Source organism: Nicotiana tomentosiformis, chromosome 1, assembly GCF_000390325.3.
Source record: "Nicotiana tomentosiformis chromosome 1, ASM39032v3, whole genome shotgun sequence".
NCBI classification, from domain to species: Eukaryota; Viridiplantae; Streptophyta; class Magnoliopsida; order Solanales; family Solanaceae; genus Nicotiana; species Nicotiana tomentosiformis.
In genome coordinates, this window is record NC_090812.1 from 58,732,986 (window position 1) to 58,757,484 (window position 24,499).

Here is a 24,499-nt window from a genome sequence, read left to right on the forward strand (position 1 = left end):
GTAGTATGTTCTGGAGTAGACGAATCAGGCAGTGTGATAGTAGGGGGATTATCATCGCCTTCATTATGAAGTAATGGATCAACAACCACTCCTGGGGTGGTATTGGCTTCTTGGACAATTCTCGCTCTCTTCTTAGGTGCCATTTACTGAAAGTTAGAACAATGCACGAGTTAGGGAAAAAAAACCTCATGTTCCGCTCTATCGCACGATATAGAACAACAATGGAGGGTATCATTCTTAAATGTCCAAGTAGCCACCTAATTATAGATGTGGTTGACAACACACCGATAAGAAGTGCTCTACTAGACACGTCTCTGAGACATCCTAGGACACTTTTTAACCTTAGGCTCTGATACCAAGTTTGTCACGCCCCAACCTCTATGAGCGCAATCAGCGCTCAACTGAGTGAACCCGGTCGAGCAAGCCTAGTAAACCTTTTCTACCCGACTCATTCATAATCCAAAAAGGTAACGTATCACCATTTGTAAAACAGGGGAGAGATCAGTTATATAAATATATAAATGTTGCTAGTTCATTTTTCCTTATATAAGTACATTATTCCATAGTTGAGCTTCCAAAATACAAATCGATCCAACGACCACCCCAACACACATACATGACCCACATAAACATCTCCAGAGCCTCTAAGGGTACAACAAAGCAACATGACAATGCCAGCAACAAGGCCCCGGCTATACCTCAAAATATGAAAACTTATACAAAAGAAGGACTACATGACCCCTAGGAGGAATGGGGCTAACCAAGACTGCTGTGAGGAGAGAAATAGAGCACCACTATCTGCGATCGACACTAACTGCGATGAAACCACCTACATCCATTCAAAGATGTAGCGCCCCCGGCAAAAGGGACGTTAGTATTGTCGAATAGTACTAGTATGTAAGGCAAACACCAATCTTAGTGGAATGAACAGTGAAACAAAGAGAAGGCAGTCATAATAATCAATAAGTACTTCATAGAAATATAAAGAAACACCAAGTAAGGATCACATAATTTCCAATTCAATCTTTCCATCTTTTTGGTTAATAATCTTTAGTGCCAAAGCCATAACTCACAATGCCACCGTGTTTTTACACGGAGTCCGGTCTCGGCCCGACCGGCTAAGCCATATCAAGTGAGACATATCCATATCCACAATGTAATTCAATAATTCCAACACAAATGCCACCATGTGTACAACATGGCGTCCGATCTCTGCCCGATCGGCTAAGCCATCTCATTTGAGACATAACCTCATTCAATTGCTCACTCAATTCACATATCTTTCCTATCTTTCGTTACATGGCACAAACAACCTCATTTATTAAGTAGTTCTTGGCACTTGGGCACATTTTATAATTCAAGTCTTTCCCTTTTTATTCGTTCAAATAACGTCATCATTCATATCGATAAGTACCATCACATAAGGCATTGTGCACATAAGAGAAGGAGCTTGGAAAATCATAGTTACGTTCTCAAATAGCATGATGACATGGTAAACATCTAAAACAATTAGGGAACATAAATCTTTCAACCCAACACACTAAGGCAAACAATTCTAGTATGATCAAGTCGGAACTTACACCAATTATTCGGACACCAGGAGTTCGATTCTAGGAAGAAGAGAGTTAGCCATACATACCTCAATTGCGCTTCTTTAGACTCTACAATTATCCGAAACCCTTAGCAACCTCAATCTATTTTAGTAATATACAAATTGAACCCAAAATTAGAAAAATGTTCATGGTTCTAGTTCACTTTTTTATTTTTCTCACACTCTTTATCACATGCATGCAAGATGAACCACCCTCATACCCATGAAGTATCACCCTAGTACCCCATTATAGCTATGTTTGAAATTAAGAGTTGGGATGATGAGGTCTTACCTTTTAGGATGAAAGAATTTGGTGCTCTACTTGAATATTTCCAAAGCCTTGAGTGATGGTTGAAGATTAATTGATGAAAATTAGGCCTTCCCTCTAGAACCCTCTCTCTCCCACTCTAGAAATATCATAAATGAGCTTCAAAATAGACTAAAGGTTGTTTTAACGGAATGGGGGTCGGGTTTTAAATTAAGAAAATGGGTGCCCCGACACAAGTATGCGGTCGCATATGCGACCGTATAATGGTTATGCGGTCCGCAAAGTGAACGCATAAATGGCCCTCAGGGGCCTGAACTTTCGGCCCAGGTATGCGACCTGTATGCGGTCCACATACTTGTTCTGCGGTCGCATAATGCACCGCAGAACTCCCTCCGCTAAAACCCAAGAGGGATTATGCGACCGATATGCGGTCCGCATAGTGGTTATGCTGTCGTATAATCGACCGCAAAGCTGACCTCAAATTGGCCAACTTACTTCTTCACTCTGCGGCCATTATGCGGTCCGCAGAGTGATTATGCGGCCGCATAATGGGCCCCAGAAACACGTTGAAACATTTTCCTCTCAGTCTGTAGGGTACTGTTCAATCCAAAATGTCAGAACCGCGGCGAGCAAGCTCGCCGCGAAGAATTTCTACTATAATAACGCAGGAATCTACCATGGCTCCACGAAACCCCGAGTTTTTGATTTAAATGTTTACGGGTCATTACACTAATACCCATAATTAATCAACTTAAACAATTTCCAACTCCGCTCAAAAAATTGATAAAGCTAACCCTCGGGCCCAAGTGCCTGGATTGCGAAATTTTTTGAAGATAAACCTTACCCATAATACCACAAACTCAAATACATAATTTATTCCTAATTCCATGTCCAATTTCTTGGTCAAAATCCAAAAACACCAGATTCTAGGTTTTCTACCAAAAATTCCAAATTCATACTAATTTCCATGTTTAAACCCATATACAAAACATGTATTTAACTTGTAATAGGTGGGAATGACTTGCCTTGCCATAGATGAGGAAAACCTCCACTTTTAGCTCTCCAAAAATCGCCGAAAACCAAAAGAGAATGAAAGTAAATGGCCAAATCCTGTTCTTAAAAGAACACACTGCCTAGCGACCTTTCGTACCTGCGGAACAGTAGCCGCTTCTACGGAAGCCACCTCACAGATGCAGCTTCTCCCAATGTGGAACATTTCCGCTTCTACGGGCCCTCAATCGCAGATGCGCATCCGCTTCTGCGAAAATCCCCCTGCATTTGCGGACTCTCTAGCTCGAGCAGCCTTCCGCACATGCGCGCATACGACCGCACCTGCGGCTCTGCAAGTGCACCACAACACCCGCACCTGCGGTCTTCCAACCCCATACCACCTCCGTTTCTACGCTCCTTCGCCCGCATCTGTGCCCCCGCAGGTGCGGTAAACTCCTCGCACCTGCATCTCCAACCAACCTTAAGCCCAACCACTTCTGCGACACTAGGGTCACTTCTGCGGTCTCGCACCTGCGGCCCTTTCCACGCAAGTGCAGTTACACCATATCCCAGCTGCCTAAACACTGCTCCTAAGTCCAAACTCGATCCGTTTTCAATCTGATTCGCACCCGAGGCCCCCGGGACCCCGTCCAAACATACCAACAAATCCCAAAATACAATACGAACTTAGTCGAAGCCTTAAACCACGTCAAACAACATCAAAATCATGAATTGCGCCTCAAATCAAACTTATAAATTTCCAAATTTCCAAATTCTATATCTTGTGCCGAAACGTATCAAATCAATCCAGAATGACTTCTAATTTCGCACACGAGTCATAAATGACATAACGAAGCTAATCCAAGGCCCATAATCCCAAACGTACATCGATAACATCAAAATCCACTTCAAATCAACTTATGAAATTCTTAAACCTTTAAAATGACAACCTTCAATAATAAGCGTTGAAATGCTCCCAGGTGATCAGATACTCAACCCGAACATATGCCCAAGTCCGAATCCTTAGTCAATTCTTCTAATTTAAAGCTTCCGAAATTAGAATTTTCTTTCCAAATCAATCCTGAACTTCCCGAAATTCAATTCCGACCACACGTACAAGTCATAATACGTGAAGTGAAGCTACTCAAGGCCTCAAACCACCGAACGACGTACTAGAGCTCAAAACAACCGGTCGGGTCGTTACATTCTCCCCCACTTAAATATACGTTCATCCTCGAACATGCTAGGGACTTATCCGGAGTTGTCCAAATCACTTTTTAACACCTCGTGCACCTACCCGTGCCACCACAATCCCATTGAACACATTAACTCGATTCAGACTGAAGATCCTCCCTTTTATTTAGTTAATAAGCCTTAGAACCAAATTCCAACCTCCGAATTTCTCTACAAAAGCTTACTCTAACATACGAACACCGTACCAATCACCACACATTGTACCACCGCATAAGTCAGTTGCTCATAATAACATCCTCTGACCACAATAGCTGGAATTTCACGAATCTGATGCCCGCAATATGCCTTATGATGCATATAAGTCTTGTTCCAACTCTCGAAATACTGCCACAACGGAGGAGATGTGTAGAAACTAATAACCACCTGCCGAATCAACAAATCATGGAGTCTCTCCTCCTAACAAGAACCATTATCTCGTTCTGAACTGAATGACGATGTTTACTCTTTAATATGCCCTACATAACTCCGATCGCACTGATCTCAAGTCCAATAATCTTGTCTCGCACAATACAAGCTGCTCGGGCAATAAGCCATCTCAAATACCGTCTAAGACCTTTTGTAGCACCATCAAAGCGCCAACAAGCTACCACTCGAATATAACTCATAAGGAAGAACGAACTCTGACAGGGAATCACCCAGCCTGCGTAACGAATAAAATGGTTGAAAAGATGTTGTGAACCTACCTCAGGGATGAAAACCAAGACAGAAACTGAGTGTAAGGAACTATGTTCAATATCTCGTTGTTGCGGCGTGCAACCCGATTCGACATGACATTTTTACGGCATGCAACCCAATCCACATAACATGCCAGTGGGGGCATGCCACCCGATCCACACATAACAATCAAGAAGAAAACATACACATCAAGCCGTAATGCTTATACTTACGAAATGCCCAAATGTCGACCACAAGCAAGCCAAGTGCATAATACAGATCTTGGGGAGAAGGATAGCGCCATACGCTACGAAACCCAAGCACAACTAAGGTGTAATAAATGATCTACATCTCGAGAGCCATCCTGCTCACCTAACACCACAAGCTACAGGGACCTCAACACGTGTGCGAATAATCAAGCCGTCTCATAACCCACATGGCACAATAGAGATTACACGGAATAGCTGACGACGGAAATAACATCCCATGCCCGAAGACTCCTCCGTAATAAATGATATGACGAACGATCATATTCGACCTGACGTAGAGCACACACTCACATTAGACCCACCAACAGACCTCACACCGATTCTGATCATACCATACTGGGCCAATAACTTTCCAAAGATCAATGATGGACCTATTCATGACACATAAGAACAACCATCAAATCCGAAACAAACTCACACTGTCCATAGCCAAAGGAATAGGACGCCTCTCAGGCATAAACTCTCGCATTTGTGATATTACCATAACCTCCATACTTGGTTTTAATCTTTCACAATCAAATGACTAACATGCCACGCTTATACAATCTTTTCGTGGGGCAAAATCCCATGACCTTTTCCACCAGGTAGCAAAATCTACACCTCCATACCACCGACCGTACTAATTCTATAAAGTAAATCAAGAATCCGCATATCAATATACAAGGCCTCTTACATAGAAAGTCGTTCTCAGGTTACACTAAAGAAAATGCCAGCTTACTCTGAACATCTGAGTTTTTCCCTACTCATTCGAGCTCGTGACATTCTTGTCACACCGAACCGCAACCTTGATCCTCAACTTCCAATTCCTATGCTTCTCACTGCACCCATCATGCCGCTACACGAGAGTACAAGAATTCATCATAACCCCTGAACTACTAGTAGAATAAACACTTCATTGGCTAGAAACCTTTCACTTAACTCATTTCAGAAGAACTAATGCAACACACAATTGAATTCCCAAACCGCAGAAAATACAAACCTCAAGTCGTGATCTAGACCGTCATGACTCTTCCGGAATCCCTTTACACAACAAGGCCATTTGAATCAAATACCTCCCGAATCAATCAAGTTACGGTGGTTGTCAAGCCCGCTCGTACATCCACAAACCACATGTATAACCTTACATGCTGAAGGAACTGATCATTGCCATAATCATGTTGATTCAACCATTACTAACCGACCCAACTTCTTTCAATTTACTCTGGACTTGCTTCAAAAATAATAATACCTCCATTAAAAACATACAAACCCAATCCGCACTCATCCCGAGTGACCGGAATCGCGAGACCACATCGTCTCGATGCTCATGAACCATCTCATACCCGTCTCAAGCGCACAATAGCATCTCCAACTAGTACACCCATTTTGCAAGACCTTCCGCGAATCCGAAGCTATTTCTTCCTTTACTCCAATACTGTACCGCATATCCGATGATGACATAGAAAATTCCAAGTTCCATTCGCAATCCACTACGAAAACTCGGTCCTTAACCACACAACGGACCAAAAATCCTTAGGAACTGCACTTAAATTCTTGAACCCACTAGGACTGTTGTCGAGAGTCACCCACTCTGATCTGGTCCCGAATATAACCAAACTCCAACGCTCTGCTATCACATGAACACCCTCTCGAAGAAGCAACTAGCTGAATTCCTTTCCTTGTACATTACACACATAAGAAGCATAAACTCCGAGTCTACCCAAAAGCCTGAATATGACAGATAAAGCCAAATATAGCACACATCCATCGAGTTCTTGGCTGAATTACCCCTGATGTTTCCCTTTTTTAGTCATAAATAATCCACCAATGCACCGATAACCAGAAGCTGCACAAGCAGAGAACCACGCGATCCAATCGTAGACGGTGGGGCTCCCCCACTTAGCTGTAAGCTACAATTATGTAAACCTAAAACTCACAACAATTTCTCCATCTCAATTACCGTGATCTCGCACCGTCAACCTGCCAAATTTCTTGTAGTTTCTTATTTAACATTTCATGAACATTTTGAATTATCAGTCAAAATCATATACTCGACTTTTCGCTTCGTAGTAAGTAGAACTCTTCGTAGAAACTTCATCAAAATCACACAACCGATGACCTGTCCACAGGAGATAGCCCACCTATAGTATTCCATGCTGACATCTTCCAATAATGCTCACAGAGTACAACTCCCACGAGTTCAGTAAACCCTCCTGAGCCCATGCTCGTCCACCAGTTGTACAAGTCTGTTCCTTCCCCGTTGACATCAACTTAAAGTTCAACAATACCTTCCAAACCCGAAGCTATGTTGCATCCGTAACGATAATCAAATATTCACACTCCTCTTTATTTCAAGAAAACTCCTTCCTACCATATCCAATCTTCCTAGATATAGTAACCACTATCCCAAATAAAATTCGTAGACCAAATCACCATCCATCATGATTACCATACCGCTCTAAACTTTCTCAAGGCACACAGCTATCCTTCCACAAAATCTATATGCTAATCTACCATTCTTACTTCGGTTAAACCATATCCTTTAAGCAACTTCTTGACTTCTGCTTTTCATACTTGACCTGCTAGTAATTCAACCACCGCGAGACACCTCCTCCCATGTCCTTCCTCATCCTTCGTTGCCCAATTGCTGCCTTAAATCAAAATCCATCTCTGTATCACCTGAACTGATAAATTGCTACCAACTCTAAACCTCCTCAAAGATCATCTTTTTCGAGCCATCGGCATTAGAAACACCGATTTGATTCTGAACCGCTACACACCGCTATCTCTGACAACCGCTCCTCAGGCACCATTTCACAACACCCTGCCCCGAAGGCAAATCAAAGAAGACCATAACACTAGTGAACCCTAATGCGTTCGAACAAGGACGATGACACCACATCACAAATGAGAATTCCACCACACTCAAAAATATCAAATCTCATTACTCCATCAACCAAAACCTGAACATCTATAGTCCGGTTGCCTTTTCTCCACTGGAATTTAATGCTGAACCTTTAAATTGTGCACCGAGGAATCCTCCTTTAGAGACATTTAGTGCCTCAACACATAAATGAGCACCCCACCATTACATCAATACTGTGAGATAACGACGCATGAACATCATAGCAATCTGTGCATACCTCAAAAGCATCAGAAATACAGCTATTGAGCTGAAATGACATAACATCCTTCCGCAAGGCGACGATAATTATCTACCCAAACACGTAGGGAAGAACATCCTGCACCACGTCTGTAGTACTAATATAACTACACGACGTCCAATTGACACTAGCGCTCAACATCGTATAAGAATTAGTAGGAATGGAATAAAGGAACAAGCCTCAATGGAATCAAACCGCATGATGAGGAAATCAAGAAGGGAAGTGCTCCTAACAGCCCTGTAGCCTTTCGAAGATAAGTACAGACGTCTCCGTACTGATCTGCAAGACTCTACTGGACTTGCTCATGACTCGTGAGACCCAAGTGAACCTAATAATCTGATGCCAAGTTGTCACGACCTAATATACATTATAGGTCGTGGTGGCGCCTAATACCGCCATCAGGCAAGCCAACGGTGATTTATCAACTTAAGTACTCATTCTTATTACTTTGGAAATCATAATTTCCATTAGTTAAATAGTATAAAATAAAATTTACAGGGTAAAATGATAATATTACGTGAACTACAATAATGAACACCCGTAGGAACCCTCAAAACTCGGTGTCACAAGTGCATGAGCATTTTTCTAAGGAGTACAACAATAATAATACAACATCTGTCCAGAATGTAAATAGATATGATAAAATACATAGTACGATGAAAACTCGGTGGCTGCGATGCGTAGCCTAGAATGCAGCTCACATGAAGTCCCCTCAACAAGTGTGCCTACGCGCCAAGATGATCACCAAATGACCTGTCAGATCATGCACATTTAGTGCAGAAGTGCATCATGAGTACGTAAATCAATGCGTACCCAGTAAGTATCTAGATTAACCCGGCGAAGTAGTGATGAGGGGACGACATCGACAATTACTAGAGGTCCAAATAAATAATATGATAAATCATAAGCAGATATAAAGCACACAGCAATAATGCGGTAAATCTGTAAGTTACATAATCTTCCGAATATTTCCTTTAAGGTATGAATTTCTCAGTCTTGTATTCTATCTTAATAGCTTCGAAACTATCAAGTGCTAATATCAAATAAATAAGAAATACCATATAAAATACTGGGTATTAGTGGGAAGGTTTATCTCGTGAATATTCGGACTACTACCAATATAACGCACAATTCTGCCGAGGTCGTTCGGCCCAATCCAGAATAATGTGTACACTGTCGAGGATCGTGTGGCATGAACCATAGATGCATCTATATACTGCTGAGGCGTTCAGCCCGCTCCACAAGAAAAGGAAGGAATTTACTGAATTATGAGACACGTGTTTACAATACAGCACATGAGCATAAAATGAATATGATCTTTACCATTTCTCAAATAACTCGCCCACAACTCAAAGTGTTAAGGCTTGGCCTAGTGGACATATATATATATTTATTTCTAAATCAATTTCAATTATAAATTCAACTAATTAAGCCAGCAGAATGAGTTCAAAGAATTCTGATATTACATGATAAGATCCTAAGTTTACCCGAACATAAACATATAATAGCTACATATGGACTCTCGTCACCCCGTGCGCATGTAGCACCCACAACTAGTTGCATATAACAATAAATATCACCTAGGGGTAGGTTTCTCCCTCACAAGGTTAGACAGGAGACTTACCTCACTCCGAAATTCCATAACCGGCTCCAACGCCACTCTAACACCTCAAACTGATGCCCGTCACTCCAAAACTAGTCAAACAATGTGCAAACCAATCAAAATTTACTTTAATACCCATAATTACTCAATTTAAATAATTCCCAACTCCGCTCGAAAAGTCGATAAAGCCAACCCTCGGGCCCACGTGCCTGGATTCCGAAAGTTTTTGAAGATAAACCATACCCATAACACCACGAACTCAAATATATAATTTATTTCTAATTCCATGTCCAATTTCATGTTCAAAATAAAAAAAGACCAGATTCTAGGTTTTCAACAAAAAATCCCAAATTCCTACTAACTTTCATGTTTAAATCCATATACAAATCATATATTTAACTTGTAATAGGTGGGAGTCACTTACCTTGCCATAGATGATGAAAAGCTCCACTTGAAACTCTCCAAAAATCGACCAAAACTAAGAGAGAATGAAAGAAAATGGCCAAATCCTGTTCTTAAAAGAACACACTGCCCAGCGACCATTCGCAATTGCGTAACAGTAGCACTTGCTTCCCGAAGGTGCAACTTTCTGCTTCTGCGGGCCCTCAATCACAGATGCGCATCCTCTTCTGCAGAAATCCCCCCCGCATCTGCGGACTCCCTAACTCGAGCAGCTTCTGCACATGCGCGCATACGACCGCACATGCGGTCTTCCAACCCAGACCACCTCCGCTTATGCGCTCCTTCACCCGCATGTGCGGTAAACTCCTTGCACCTGCGTCTCCAACCAACCTTAAGCCCAACCGCTTCTGCGGTCTTGCACCTGCGGCCCTTTCCATGCAGGTGCGATTGTATCACATCCCAGCTGCCTCAGCACTGCTCCCAAGTCTAAACTCGATCCGTTTTCAATCTGATTGGCATCCGAGGCCCTCGGGACTCCATCCAAACATACCAACACATCCCAAAATACAATACAAACTTAGTCGGAACCTTAAACCACATCAAACAATATCAAAATCATGAATTGCGCCTCGAATCAAAGTTATAAATTTCCAAATCTCCAAATTTAATATCTTGTGCCAAAATGTATCAAATCAATTTGGAATGACTTCAAATATCGCACACGAGTCATAAATGACATAACGAAGCTATTCCAAGGCTCGGAACCCCAAATGGATATCGATAAACATCAAAATCCACTTCAAACCAACTTATGAAATTCTTAAACTTTTAAAATGCCAACCTTCCATAATAAGCGCCGAAATGCTCTCAGGTGATTCGATACTCAACCCGAACATACGCTCAAATCCGAAATCATCATACGAACCTATTAGAACCTTCAAATCCCGATTCTGATGTCGTTTACTTAAAAGTCAAATCTTAGTTAATTCTTCCAATTTAAAGCTTCCGAAATTAGAATTTTCTTTCCAAATCAATCATGAACTTCCCGAAATTCAATTCCGACCACACGTACAAGTCATAATACCTGAAGTGAAACTACTCAAGGTCTCAAACCGCTGAACGATGTGCTAAAACTCAAAACGACCGGCCGAGTCGTTACACTCTCTACCGCAGCTACATGCGGCATGAAAACTGAACCATCACCTAATCAGTGCTATTTCAGCTTCAGATCAAAATCCCACTAGATGTTCAAGGAATTACCAACCTACTATGTGGGATTTTGAATATATTCAGTCCATACACAATAATTATGCGGTAAAATAATTTGTTTAGCACATATTCATGTTATTGAATAATCTGAATAATTAATTCGTTGTAACATCATTCAAATGATTACGTACGTTAATATTCGAGCTGATCATCAATTGTAAATGTGTTGCGTAGGGAGAGAAGTATATGAAGCGTTTTAACAAATTGAAGGAGGAAATGAAGAAGATTATAATGCCTGAGGGATTAGAAGAATTAGAGAAGTTGGAGCTGATTGATAATTTACAAAGGCTTGAAGTTAGTTACCACTTTAAGCATGAAATCATGCAAATTTTGAGCAGCATAAACCAGCACACTCCAGCCACAAGAGAAGTATATGAAGCGTTCTATGGCCGTGACTTTTCATTGCCTTGCATGTCTTCTTTTGTTGCTCCATTTTGTAGTTTTCAGGTGCCATTTCGTGTAACTTTTCTCCACTTCATGTCCAAGCATTCCTACACGTAAAATAAACTCTATTAACCTCAATTGTCGCACAAATTAGCATCCAAATAACAAGCAAATAGGGTAAATAACGTCAAAATATATGGAATTATAGCACGACGTTTACAAGTCTCCTGAATTGGCCAAAATGATGTTGTTTTCTGATGAAGAGAAGAGAAAAGAAGAGAAAAGAGGAAAAAGATTGAAGGAAAAAAAAAAGAGCGTTCTCTAATAAATTTTCATAACTTTAGGGATTGTTTGTGGGCGGATATTGTGAATACTCAAGGGTGGTGGGCAGATATTGATGCATTCTTCCCGTAGAAATGATACTAGGTAGCCACTCTAAAGGTCTGCTATTTAGGAATTAGCCAATGTGTCATGAATTTTAATTTTTCCGTTCAATTTTTCAGGACACAAATATACTGAATTGTCCTAAATTTATGATTTTTGGTACAAAATTTCAGGACAAAATAAACAATGATTAATCCCTAAAAGATGTTGTGAACCTACCTCAGGGATGAAAACCAAGACAGAAACTGAGTGTAAGGAACTATGTTCAATATCTCGTTGTTGCGGCGTGCAACCCGATTCGACATGACATTGTTACGGCATGCAACCCAATCCACATAACATGCCAGTGGCGGCATGCCACCCGATCCACACATAACAATCAAGAAGAAAACTTACACATCAAGCCGTAATGCTTATACTTACGAAATGCCCAAATGTCGACCACAAGCAAGCCAAGTGCATAATACAGATCTTGGGGAGAAGGATAGCGCCATACGCTACGAAACCCAAGCACAACTAAGGTGTAATAAATGATCTTCTTCTCGAGAGCCATCCTGCTCACCTAACACCACAAGCTACATGGACCTCAACACGTGTGCGAATAATCAAGCCGTCTCATAACCCACATGGCACAATAGAGATTACACGGAATAGCTGACGACGGAAATAACATCCCATGCCCGAAGACTCCTCCGTAATAAATGATATGACGAACGATCATATTCGACCTGACGTAGAGCACACACTCACATTAGACCCACCAACAGACCTCACACCGATTCTGATCATACCATACTGGGCCAATAACTTTCCAAAGATCAATGATGGACCTATTCATGACACATAAGAACAACCATCAAATCCGAAACAAACTCACACTGTCCATAGCCAAAGGAATAGGACGCCTCTCAGGCATAAACTCTCGCATTTGTGATATTACCATAACCTCCATACTTGGTTTTAATCTTTCACAATCAAATGACTAACATGCCACGCTTATACAATCTTTTCGTGGGGCAAAATCCCATGACCTTTTCCACCAGGTAGCAAAATCTACACCTCCATACCACCGACCGTACTAATTCTATAAAGTAAATCAAGAATCCGCATATCAATATACAAGGCCTCTTACATAGAAAGTCGTTCTCAGGTTACACTAAAGAAAATGCCAGCTTACTCTGAACATCTGAGTTTTTCCCTACTCATTCGAGCTCGTGACATTCTTGTCACACCGAACCGCCACCTTGATCCTCAACTTCCAATTCCCATGCTTCTCACTGCACCCATCATGCCGCTACACGAGAGTACAAGAATTCATCATAACCCCTGAACTACTAGTAGAATAAACACTTCATTGGCTAGAAACCTTTCACTTAACTCATTTCAGAAGAACTAATGCAACACACAATTGAATTCCCAAACCGCAGAAAATACAAACCTCAAGTCGTGATCTAGACCGTCATGACTCTTCCGGAATCCCTTTACACAACAAGGCCATTTGAATCAAATACCTCCCGAATCAATCAAGTTACGGTGGTTGTCAAGCCCGCTCGTACATCCACAAACCACATGTATAACCTTACATGCTGAAGGAACTGATCATTGCCATAATCATGTTGATTCAACCATTACTAACCGACCCAACTTCTTTCAATTTACTCTGGACTTGCTTCAGAAATAATAATACCTCCATTAAAAACATACAAACCCAATCCGCACTCATCCCGAGTGACCGGAATCGCGAGACCACATCGTCTCGATGCTCATGAACCATCTCATACCCATCTCAAGCGCACAATAGCATCTCCAACTAGTACACCCATTTTGCAAGACCTTCCGCGAATCCGAAGCTATTTCTTCCTTTACTCCAATACTGTACCGCATATCCGATGATGACATAGAAAATTCCAAGTTCCATTCGCAATCCACTATGAAAACTCGGTCCTTAACCACACAACGGACCAAAAATCCTTAGGAACTGCACTTAAATTCTTGAACCCACTAGGACTGTTGTCGAGAGTCACCCACTCTGATCTGGTCCCGAATATAACCAAACTCCAACGCTCTGCTATCACATGAACACCCTCTCGAAGAAGCAACTAGCTGAATTCCTTTCCTTGTACATTACACACATAAGAAGCATAAACTCCGAGTCTACCCAAAAGCCTGAATATGACAGATAAAGCCAAATATAGCACACATCCATCGAGTTCTTGGCTGAATTACCCCTGATGTTTCCCTTTTTTAGTCATAAATAATCCACCAATGCACCGATAACCAGAAGCTGCACAAGCAGAGAACCACGCGATCCAATCGTAGACGGTGGGGCTCCCCCACTTAGCTGTAAGCTACAATTATGTAAACCTAAAACTCACAACAATTTCTCCATCTCAATTACCGTGATCTCGCACCGTCAACCTGCCAAATTTCTTGTAGTTTCTTATTTAACGTTTCATGAAAATTTTGAATTATCAGTCAAAATTGTATACTCGACTTTTCGCTTCGTAGTAAGTAGAACTCTTCGTAGAAACTTCATCAAAATCACACAACCGATGACCTGTCCACAGGAGATAGCCCACCTATAGTATTCCATGCTGACATCTTCCAATAACGCTCACAGAGTACAACTCCCACGAGTTCAGTAAACCCTCCTGAGCCCATGCTCGTCCACCAGTTGTACAAGTCTGTTCCTTCCCCGTTGACATCAACTTAAAGTTCAACAATACCTTCCAAACCCGAAGCTATGTTGCATCCGTAACGATAATCAAATATTCACACTCCTCTTTATTTCAAGAAAACTCCTTCCTACCATATCCAATCTTCCTAGATATAGTAACCACTATCCCAAATAAAATTCGTAGACCAAATCACCATCCATCATGATTACCATACCGCTCTAAACTTTCTCAAGGCACACAGCTATCCTTCCACAAAATCTATATGCTAATCTACCATTCTTACTTCGGTTAAACCATATCCTTTAAGCAACTTCTTGACTTCTGCTTTTCATACTTGACCTGCTAGTAATTCAACCACCGCGAGACACCTCCTCCCATGTCCTTCCTCATCCTTCGTTGCCCAATTGCTGCCTTAAATCAAAATCCATCTCTGTATCACCTGAACTGATAAATTGCTACCAACTCTAAACCTCCTCAAAGATCATCTTTTTCGAGCCATCGGCATTAGAAACACCGATTTGATTCTGAACCGCTACACACCGCTATCTCTGACAACCGCTCCTCAGGCACCATTTCACAACACCCTGCCCCGAAGGCAAATCAAAGAAGACCATAACACTAGTGAACCCTAATGCGTTCGAACAAGGACGATGACACCACATCACAAATGAGAATTCCACCACACTCAAAAATATCAAATCTCATTACTCCATCAACCAAAACCTGAACATCTATAGTCCGGTTGCCTTTTCTCCACTGGAATTTAATGCTGAACCTTTAAATTGTGCACCGAGGAATCCTCCTTTAGAGACATTTAGTGCCTCAACACATAAATGAGCACCCCACCATTACATCAATACTGTGAGATAACGACGCATGAACATCATAGCAATCTGTGCATACCTCAAAAGCATCAGAAATACAGCTATTGAGCTGAAATGACATAACATCCTTCCGCAAGGCGACGATAATTATCTACCCAAACACGTAGGGAAGAACATCCTGCACCACGTCTGTAGTACTAATATAACTACACGACGTCCAATTGACACTAGCGCTCAACATCGTATAAGAATTAGTAGGAATGGAATAAAGGAACAAGCCTCAATGGAATCAAACCGCATGATGAGGAAATCAAGAAGGGAAGTGCTCCTAACAGCCCTGTAGCCTTTCGAAGATAAGTACAGACGTCTCCGTACCGATCTGCAAGACTCTACTGGACTTGCTCATGACTCGTGAGACCCAAGTGAACCTAATAATCTGATGCCAAGTTGTCACGACCTAATATACATTATAGGTCGTGGTGGCGCCTAATACCGCCATCAGGCAAGCCAACGGTGATTTATCAACTTAATTACTCATTCTTATTACTTTGGAAATCATAATTTCCATTAGTTAAATAGTATAAAATAAAATTTACAGGGTAAAATGATAATATTACGTGAACTACAATAATGAACACCCGTAGGAACCCTCAAAACCCGGTGTCACAAGTGCATGAGCATTTTTCTAAGGAGTACAACAATAATAATACAACATCTGTCCAGAATGTAAATAGATATGATAAAATACATAGTACGATGAAAACTCGGTGGCTGCGATGCGTAGCCTAGAATGCAGCTCACATGAAGTCCCCTCAACAAGTGTGCCTACGCGCCAAGATGATCACCAAATGACCTGTCAGATCATGCACATTTAGTGCAGAAGTGCATCATGAGTACGTAAATCAATGCGTACCCAGTAAGTATCTAGATTAACCCGGCGAAGTAGTGATGAGGGGACGACATCGACAATTACTAGAGGTCCAAATAAATAATATGATAAATCATAAGCAGATATAAAGCACACAGCAATAATGCGGTAAATCTGTAAGTTACATAATCTTCCGAATATTTCCTTTAAGGTATGAATTTCTCAGTCTTGTATTCTATCTTAATAGCTTCGAAACTATCAAGTGCTAATATCAAATAAATAAGAAATACCATATAAAATACTGGGTATTAGTGGGAAGGTTTATCTCGTGAATATTCGGACTACTACCAATATAACGCACAATTCTGCCGAGGTCGTTCGGCCCAATCCAGAATAATGTGTACACTGTCGAGGATCGTGTGGCATGAACCATAGATGCATCTATATACTGCTGAGGCGTTCAGCCCGCTCCACAAGAAAAGGAAGGAATTTACCGAATTATGAGACACGTGTTTACAATACAGCACATGAGCATAAAATGAATATGATCTTTACCATTTCTCAAATAACTCGCCCACAACTCAAAGTGTTAAGGCTTGGCCTAGTGGACATATATATATATTTATTTCTAAATCAATTTCAATTATAAATTCAACTAATTAAGCCAGCAGAATGAGTTCAAAGAATTCTGATATTACATGATAAGATCCTAAGTTTACCCGAACATAAACATATAATAGCTACATATGGACTCTCGTCACCCCGTGCGCATGTAGCACCCACAACTAGTTGCATAAAACAATAAATATCACCTAGGGGTAGGTTTCTCCCTCACAAGGTTAGACAGGAGACTTACCTCAGTCCCAAATTCCATAACCGGCTCCAACGCCACTCTAACACCTCAAACTGATGCCCGTCACTCCAAAACTAGTCAAACAATGTGCAAACTAATCAAAATTTACTTTAATACCCATAATTACTCAATTTAAATAATTCCCAACTCCGCTCGAAAAGTCGATAAAGCCAACCCTCGGGCCCACGTGCCTGGATTCCGAAAGTTTTTGAAGATAAACCATACCCATAACACCACGAACTCAAATATATAATTTATTTCTAATTCCATGTCCAATTTCATGGTCAAAATAAAAAAAGACCAGATTCTAGGTTTTCAACAAAAAATCCCAAATTCCTACTAACTTTCATGTTTAAATCCATATACAAATCATATATTTAACTTGTAATAGGTGGGAGTCACTTACCTTGCCATAGATGATGAAAAGCTCCACTTGAAGCTCTCCAAAAATCGACCAAAACTAAGAGAGAATGAAAGAAAATGGCCAAATCCTGTTCTTAAAAGAACACACTGCCCAGCGACCATTCGCAATTGCGTAACAGTAGCACTTGCTTCCCGAAGGTGCAACTTTCTGCTTCTGCGGGCCCTCAATCACAGATGCGCATCCTCTTCTGCAGAAATCCCCCCCGCATCTGCGGACTCCCTAACTCGAGCAGCTTCTGCACATGCGCGCATACGACCGCACATGCGGTCTTCCAACCCAGACCACCTCCGCTTATGCGCTCCTTCACCCGCATGTGCGGTAAACTCCTTGCACCTGCGTCTCCAACCAACCTTAAGCCCAACCGCTTCTGCGGTCTTGCACCTGCGGCCCTTTCCATGCAGGTGCGATTGTATCAGATCCCAGCTGCCTCAGCACTGCTCCCAAGTCTAAACTCGATCCGTTTTCAATCTGATTGGCATCCGAGGCCCTCGGGACTCCATCCAAACATACCAACACATCCCAAAATACAATACAAACTTAGTCGGAACCTTAAACCACATCAAACAATATCAAAATCATGAATTGCGCCTCGAATCAAAGTTATAAATTTCCAAATCTCCAAATTTAATATCTTGTGCCAAAATGTATCAAATCAATTTGGAATGACTTCAAATATCGCACACGAGTCATAAATGACATAACGAAGCTATTCCAAGGCTCGGAACCCCAAATGGATATCGATAAACATCAAAATCCACTTCAAACCAACTTATGAAATTCTTAAACTTTTAAAATGCCAACCTTCCATAATAAGCGCCGAAATGCTCTCAGGTGATTCGATACTCAACCCGAACATACGCTCAAATCCGAAATCATCATACGAACCTATTAGAACCTTCAAATCCCGATTCTGATGTCGTTTACTTAAAAGTCAAATCTTAGTTAATTCTTCCAATTTAAAGCTTCCGAAATTAGAATTTTCTTTCCAAATCAATCATGAACTTCCCGAAATTCAATTCCGACCACACGTACAAGTCATAATACCTGAAGTGAAACTACTCAAGGTCTCAAACCGCTGAACGATGTGCTAAAACTCAAAACGACCGGCCGAGTCGTTACACTCTCTACCGCAGCTACATGCGGCATGAAAACTGAACCATCACCTAATCAGTGCTATTTCAGCTTCAGATCAAAATCCCACTAGATGTTCAAGGAATTACCAACCTACTATGTGGGATTTTGAATATATTCAGTCCATACACAATAATTATGCGGTAAAATAATTTGTTTAGCACATATTCATGTTATTGAATAATCTGAATAATTAATTCGTTGTAACATCATTCAAATGATTACGTACGTTAATATTCGAGCTGATCATCAATTGTAAATGTGTTGCGTAGGGAGAGAAGTATATGAAGCGTTTTAACAAATTGAAGGAGGAAATGAAGAAGATTATAATGGCTGAGGGATTAGAAGAATTAGAGAAGTTGGAGCTGATTGATAATTTACAAAGGCTTGAAGTTAGTTACCACTTTAAGCATGAAATCATGCAAATTTTGAGCAGCATAAACCAGCACACTCCAGCCACAAGAGAAGTATATGAAGCGTTCTATGGCCGTGACTTTTCATTGCCTTGCATGTCTTCTTTTGTTGCTCCATTTTGTAGTTTTCAGGTGCCATTTCGTGTAACTTTTCTCCACTTCATGTCCAAGCATTCCTACACGTAAAATAAACTCTATTAACCTCAATTGTCGCACAAATTAGCATCCAAATAACAAGCAAATAGGGTAAATAACGTCAAAATATATGGAATTATAGCACGACGTTTACAAGTCTCCTGAATTGGACAAAATGATGTTGTTTTCTGATGAAGAGAAGAGAAAAGAAGAGAAAAGAGGAAAAAGATTGAAGGAAAAAAAAAAGAGCGTTCTCTAATAAATTTTCATAACTTTAGGGATTGTTTGTGGGCGGATATTGTGAATACTCAAGGGTGGTGGGCAGATATTGATGCATTCTTCCCGTAGAAATGATACTAGGTAGCCACTCTAAAGGTCTGCTATTTAGGAATTAGCCAATGTGTCATGAATTTTAATTTTTCCGTTCAATTTTTCAGGACACAAATATACTGAATTGTCCTAAATTTATGATTTTTGGTACAAAATTTCAGGACAAAATAAACAATGACTAATCCCTAAATAGCATACCTAAGAATGGTTGTTCGTGTATTTCTCCCTTTCTTTTTCCATTGCTTGTGAGGATCATACAGTAAGAGGACAAAAACAAAACGACTTGAAAATAATAATATTTGAAAGATATTTATTAAACTCCTAAAAGGAGAACATTTCGAAGTCATATTTGTGACATTGATTTTACTCATTATTTTTGTGTTTGTGTTGAAGAATACAATAAAAAATTGACATTGGAATTGTAGGCTTGTCCAGGTTTCCAGCCAACAGGAATGACATTGGGAGCAGTAAGTTTCTTATTGAACTCAGTTGTGAGCCTAAGAGAATATGGAGCAGGCTGTGTTGAAGGGTTAATATTAGTACTCCATGTTGCCCCAAATACATGATTCATAGTTATCGACTGCGTAGATCTTGCTGGCACAAGCTCCACTAAATTAATATCACCATCTCCACTTTCAAACTCTACATTTACTGATAAGAAATTAGCATTAGATCCCGGATCCACCTTGAATGCTACATTTGTGTTCTTGTATAGGCACGGTACCCTACAATAATAAATACAACTGCTTTTAATAAATATTCTTTGTGCTGTCGGTATATATATCTCTATTCAGAAAAGTATGTACCTTTGGTAAGAGATTGAAATATTTCCCATATTACGTAACGTGTCAACTTGTCCAGGCTTGGCCATTGCTCGCATGGCAGTTCCACTTAGATCAAAATGAATAGCACCTGAACACTGGTTTCCTGAGCAAGGGCCAAGATTACATTTCACCTATAATTTCAATGTATAAGTCATTCACAAAGTCTTAGACATTAGAGCAATTTATCGAAGGATTTCACTAATATATACTGACAGTGCAAATTAATTTTTACACTATTAGTTAGTGCATTTTAATATGTTATAACATGTTACTAGAAGTGACGAAAAACTAAATTATGGGCAAGAATTAATATGGACCTGGTAGCAAGCTCCGCAGCCTAAGCCTTTCGTGTGTAGAGGAGGATTTCCAGCAGATACAAAGGAATTATAAGGGGTTTGTGATACAGCATTTGTATATCCACAAGCTCCTCCATCTTGCATTACAAAAATGAAAATTAATTGTATGGTCCAATTAATAACAAATCTCATAAAAACAATTAAAAAGATCGAGTTTAATTACCCTGACTGTGTGTCGAAATCAACCTCTAATATATATAAATTAAATTAACGAAAACAAATGTTGTATGCATTAATAAAAAAGTTTTATTCAGAGTATAACATCATTAATTACCACTTCCTGCTCCATTTGGAGCGCCATAATATGTTGTTACAGCTGGTTGAAAACCAGCTAAAGATGCATGAGTGTTTTAACATGTGCACAAGTGCAGTGTTTAAACAAACATAGAGCTATAAAAGTGAAAATGAGAGGGAGATTAAAAGCCATAATATGCTTGGTTTACTAGATAGAACAAGAGTTTATTGTCCTTAATCTTTTTTTCTAATTGCTTGGAGAAACTCTATGGTATGGGTGCTCTTCTTATAGTGGAGAAAACATAATGCTTACCAAATATTAAGGAATATTTGATATCTAAAAGATATTAATGATCCTCCATGTTATACTGTAGTTTTACTTACCATAATGGCAATATATTAAAACTAATTACCAAAGAAGTACATATAAGTCTTGATAGATATATAGTAAGTTAGAGCTGACCATTGACTAAATTATCTTACACAAAGAAGATCTTGCTAATTTACCAAAATCATCCCTAGGTTCATTAAGAGATGATAACTACTTACTATTTCACATGAAATTATCTCGTTGATCACTTGCCAATATTCTTTGATATATTTTTGTCTAATCTATTAAAAGATCTTGAGAATTATTTTCTGACTGCTATGATCTTGAGATACTCTTCAAATCCTTATATTCTATAAATTCAGCTAGCCAATAAATATATAAAACATGCTATTTACTTGATAATGAAATTTAAAAGTAGACGCATGCACATATACGTACAAAACTTTCATAACTAACTTATGTTCAGACAACTTTTTTGTGGATAGTCCAATAGTGATAAAGTATGTGTACAAATGATAGATTATGCACAAAATTTATTACTGCTTCGTCTCAAATTATTTATCGTATTTCTCTTTTACACGTCTCTTAAAAAATATTAATTAGGCGGAGGGTTGAACTACTTGAACGATTGCATATAGATGTTCGTAACATGCAGCGGAAGATAATAACAATCCTAGGCCGATCTTTTCGTATTTAAAATTTATTTACATGTCAAAAATCGAATCTAAGACGTACCTGGTGAATAGAGTCTCGTTGCAAAATTTATTCGATAGTGCGAAGACTCTATGCGTATCCACACCGAGACCGATCCTTGCTATCAACTTTTTGATCAATGAAACCCGTGAACAAATTAAATGAAATATTGTGCTGAAATTTTTCTCAAAAATCTCAACTCAACGGTAGAAGAACAAGAAACACTTTTTCTTGTAATTGTATTTTCTCTCTTAGCTTTGTATTGCATTCTCACTTTCTCAAGAATTTCTGAGGCAAATTTTCTCCATCACCTTTCATATAGCATCACCTATAAACTCTTTTTCTATTTGATTGAGGTAATGATTTACTTAGGTAAAAATTTATTCCAAAAATAAACTTTATTTTATATGGAAATTCGAAATTCCATCAAATTGGCATCGTGACTGCCGATTTCAAATTTAATTCCAATTGGAATACAAGTATCAATTAATATATTATATTAAAAAATACCAATCCCATTCTTAATGGGTTTGAACCAACATCACGTCCTTCCTTAGACTTATTGACAATCCAATCCTAAATTGATTTTTCCAAATAAGTCTTCATCATTAATATATTATATATATACTCTATATATATATATATATATATATATATATATATATATATATATATATATATATATATAAAACATATATATTTTTTAATCAAGAGATAATTTAGTTTTCTATTCCAAATAGAAAACTTCAATTTGTTCACAATATTAATTATATCCTCTGTGCTAACAAAGAATATAATAATATTTCATTTGGACAAATAACTAAATTTATTTAACTAATTAAATTCTTTAATTTAATTATCAAATAATAAAGTAATTAATCCTTTAGCAAAGATCAGAACACTCGTTAGTGTGCGACCCATAGGTTCAATACTAAGACGGTAGTAAATTGATCACATCAATATACTAATCAAGGGTGGCGTCTAGCAACACTCCTTACCGACCAGATAGAATGAAGTATACAATTTACTCTCAAGAACCAGTAAAATAATAATATAGTAATTTCTTCTGTCCTTATAGCTCTGGGTCACCCTAGGATATGGTTCAACTATCAAATCCTAATAGGCGACCAACTATGTGTTCATGTCAAATATAATCGATAATTGAATGACCTAAGAAACTCTTTTCTTCTTTCATTCAATTGCCCTGGCCAAGGTCTTAGTTTGGTCGTTTATAATTCATGACAACATGGAGCTTAAACTCATTACCAAGAGTTGACAGATTCCATCTCGATCAATCACTAATTCTACAAGTATTTAATCATACATGATATCCTTTCTACTATCTCCCTAAGGCCATAGGTGTCTAGTATCAAAGCATAATAAATAACTTGTCAATTACTATAATGATCTCAAGTCAAAGGAAATTCTTACATCATATTCTTCAAGAGAATATCCTATTGACAATTTATGGTAATTGTCACAACCCAAAGCCACGTGACCGACACCTGGTACCCTACCCGACCCGAGCAAACCAAACCATGTGATGCACCCAAATCATATGCATGAAAACCAATTTAACTGCGGAACCTCCTTGAAAATCATATATATATTTTCAAGTTAAATGATAAAATATTTTTCAATTCAAAATCACACATGACCCCTTTCATGATAATAACAATGAGACTAAGTAAAATAGATATACTTTCATGTATGTCGTGTACAACCCCGTTACTACAACATTTCACAACTATCTGAAGATTTTCTATACCAAAGAATAGAACCAACGGTTGGAGTAATTCCTACAAAATAAAATAAGGAAGAATATGATAGCTACCACTGCTAAAAAATCTGGTTTTAGTGACGGACAAATTTTGTAGCTAAACAGAAATATCCGTCGCTAATCTCATTTAGCGACGGATTAGCGATAGATTATCAAGAAATTCTGTTAGCTACGAGCAATTTAGCGATAGATTAGCAACGACGTTCGTAGCTAATTCCAGATTTTTTTGTAGTGTACCACCAAATAAAAGTGGTGATTCATAATACTTCGGAAAGAGAGACATCCTTTCCTGACCGCATGCCACGTATCATACATCATCCTGAAACATATAAAGTAAGCAGGGCCCTGGAGGGGGCCCCTAAGGGCTGAGTACACCACAACAGTACTCAATAAGTGTCATAGACTCTTTCTAAC

At 39.4% G+C, this 24,499-nt stretch overlaps 1 protein-coding gene across 1 annotated transcript; it reads right to left on the reverse strand.

Moving 5' to 3' along the window:
• Nucleotides 1-20,096: 20,096 nt before the first annotated feature.
• On the reverse strand, nt 20,097-21,131 carry LOC138904164 (putative expansin-B14). The gene is made up of 3 exons (XM_070192694.1): nt 21,009-21,131; nt 20,674-20,822; nt 20,097-20,592 (listed from the first exon to the last, which is right to left on the reverse strand). Exons 1-3 carry the CDS (start codon nt 21,129-21,131, stop codon nt 20,238-20,240), a joined length of 627 nt encoding a protein of 208 aa, XP_070048795.1. The 3' UTR covers nt 20,097-20,237.
• Nucleotides 21,132-24,499: the final 3,368 nt, after the last annotated feature.

What these genes read in the sequence shown, in the direction of transcription:
- LOC138904164 (XM_070192694.1), bottom strand. Translation starts at nt 21,131, where the DNA reads ATGCAAGATGGAGGAGCTTGTGGATATACAAATGCTGTATCACAAACC. An exon ending in GCTGCGGAGCTTGCTACCAG is followed by an intron (nt 20,823 to 21,008) that starts GTCCATATTAAT and finishes TTGAAATTATAG; the next exon opens with GTGAAATGTAATCTTGGCCC. An exon ending in ATTTCAATCTCTTACCAAAG is followed by an intron (nt 20,593 to 20,673) that starts GTACATACTTTT and finishes TTATTATTGTAG; the next exon opens with GGTACCGTGCCTATACAAGA.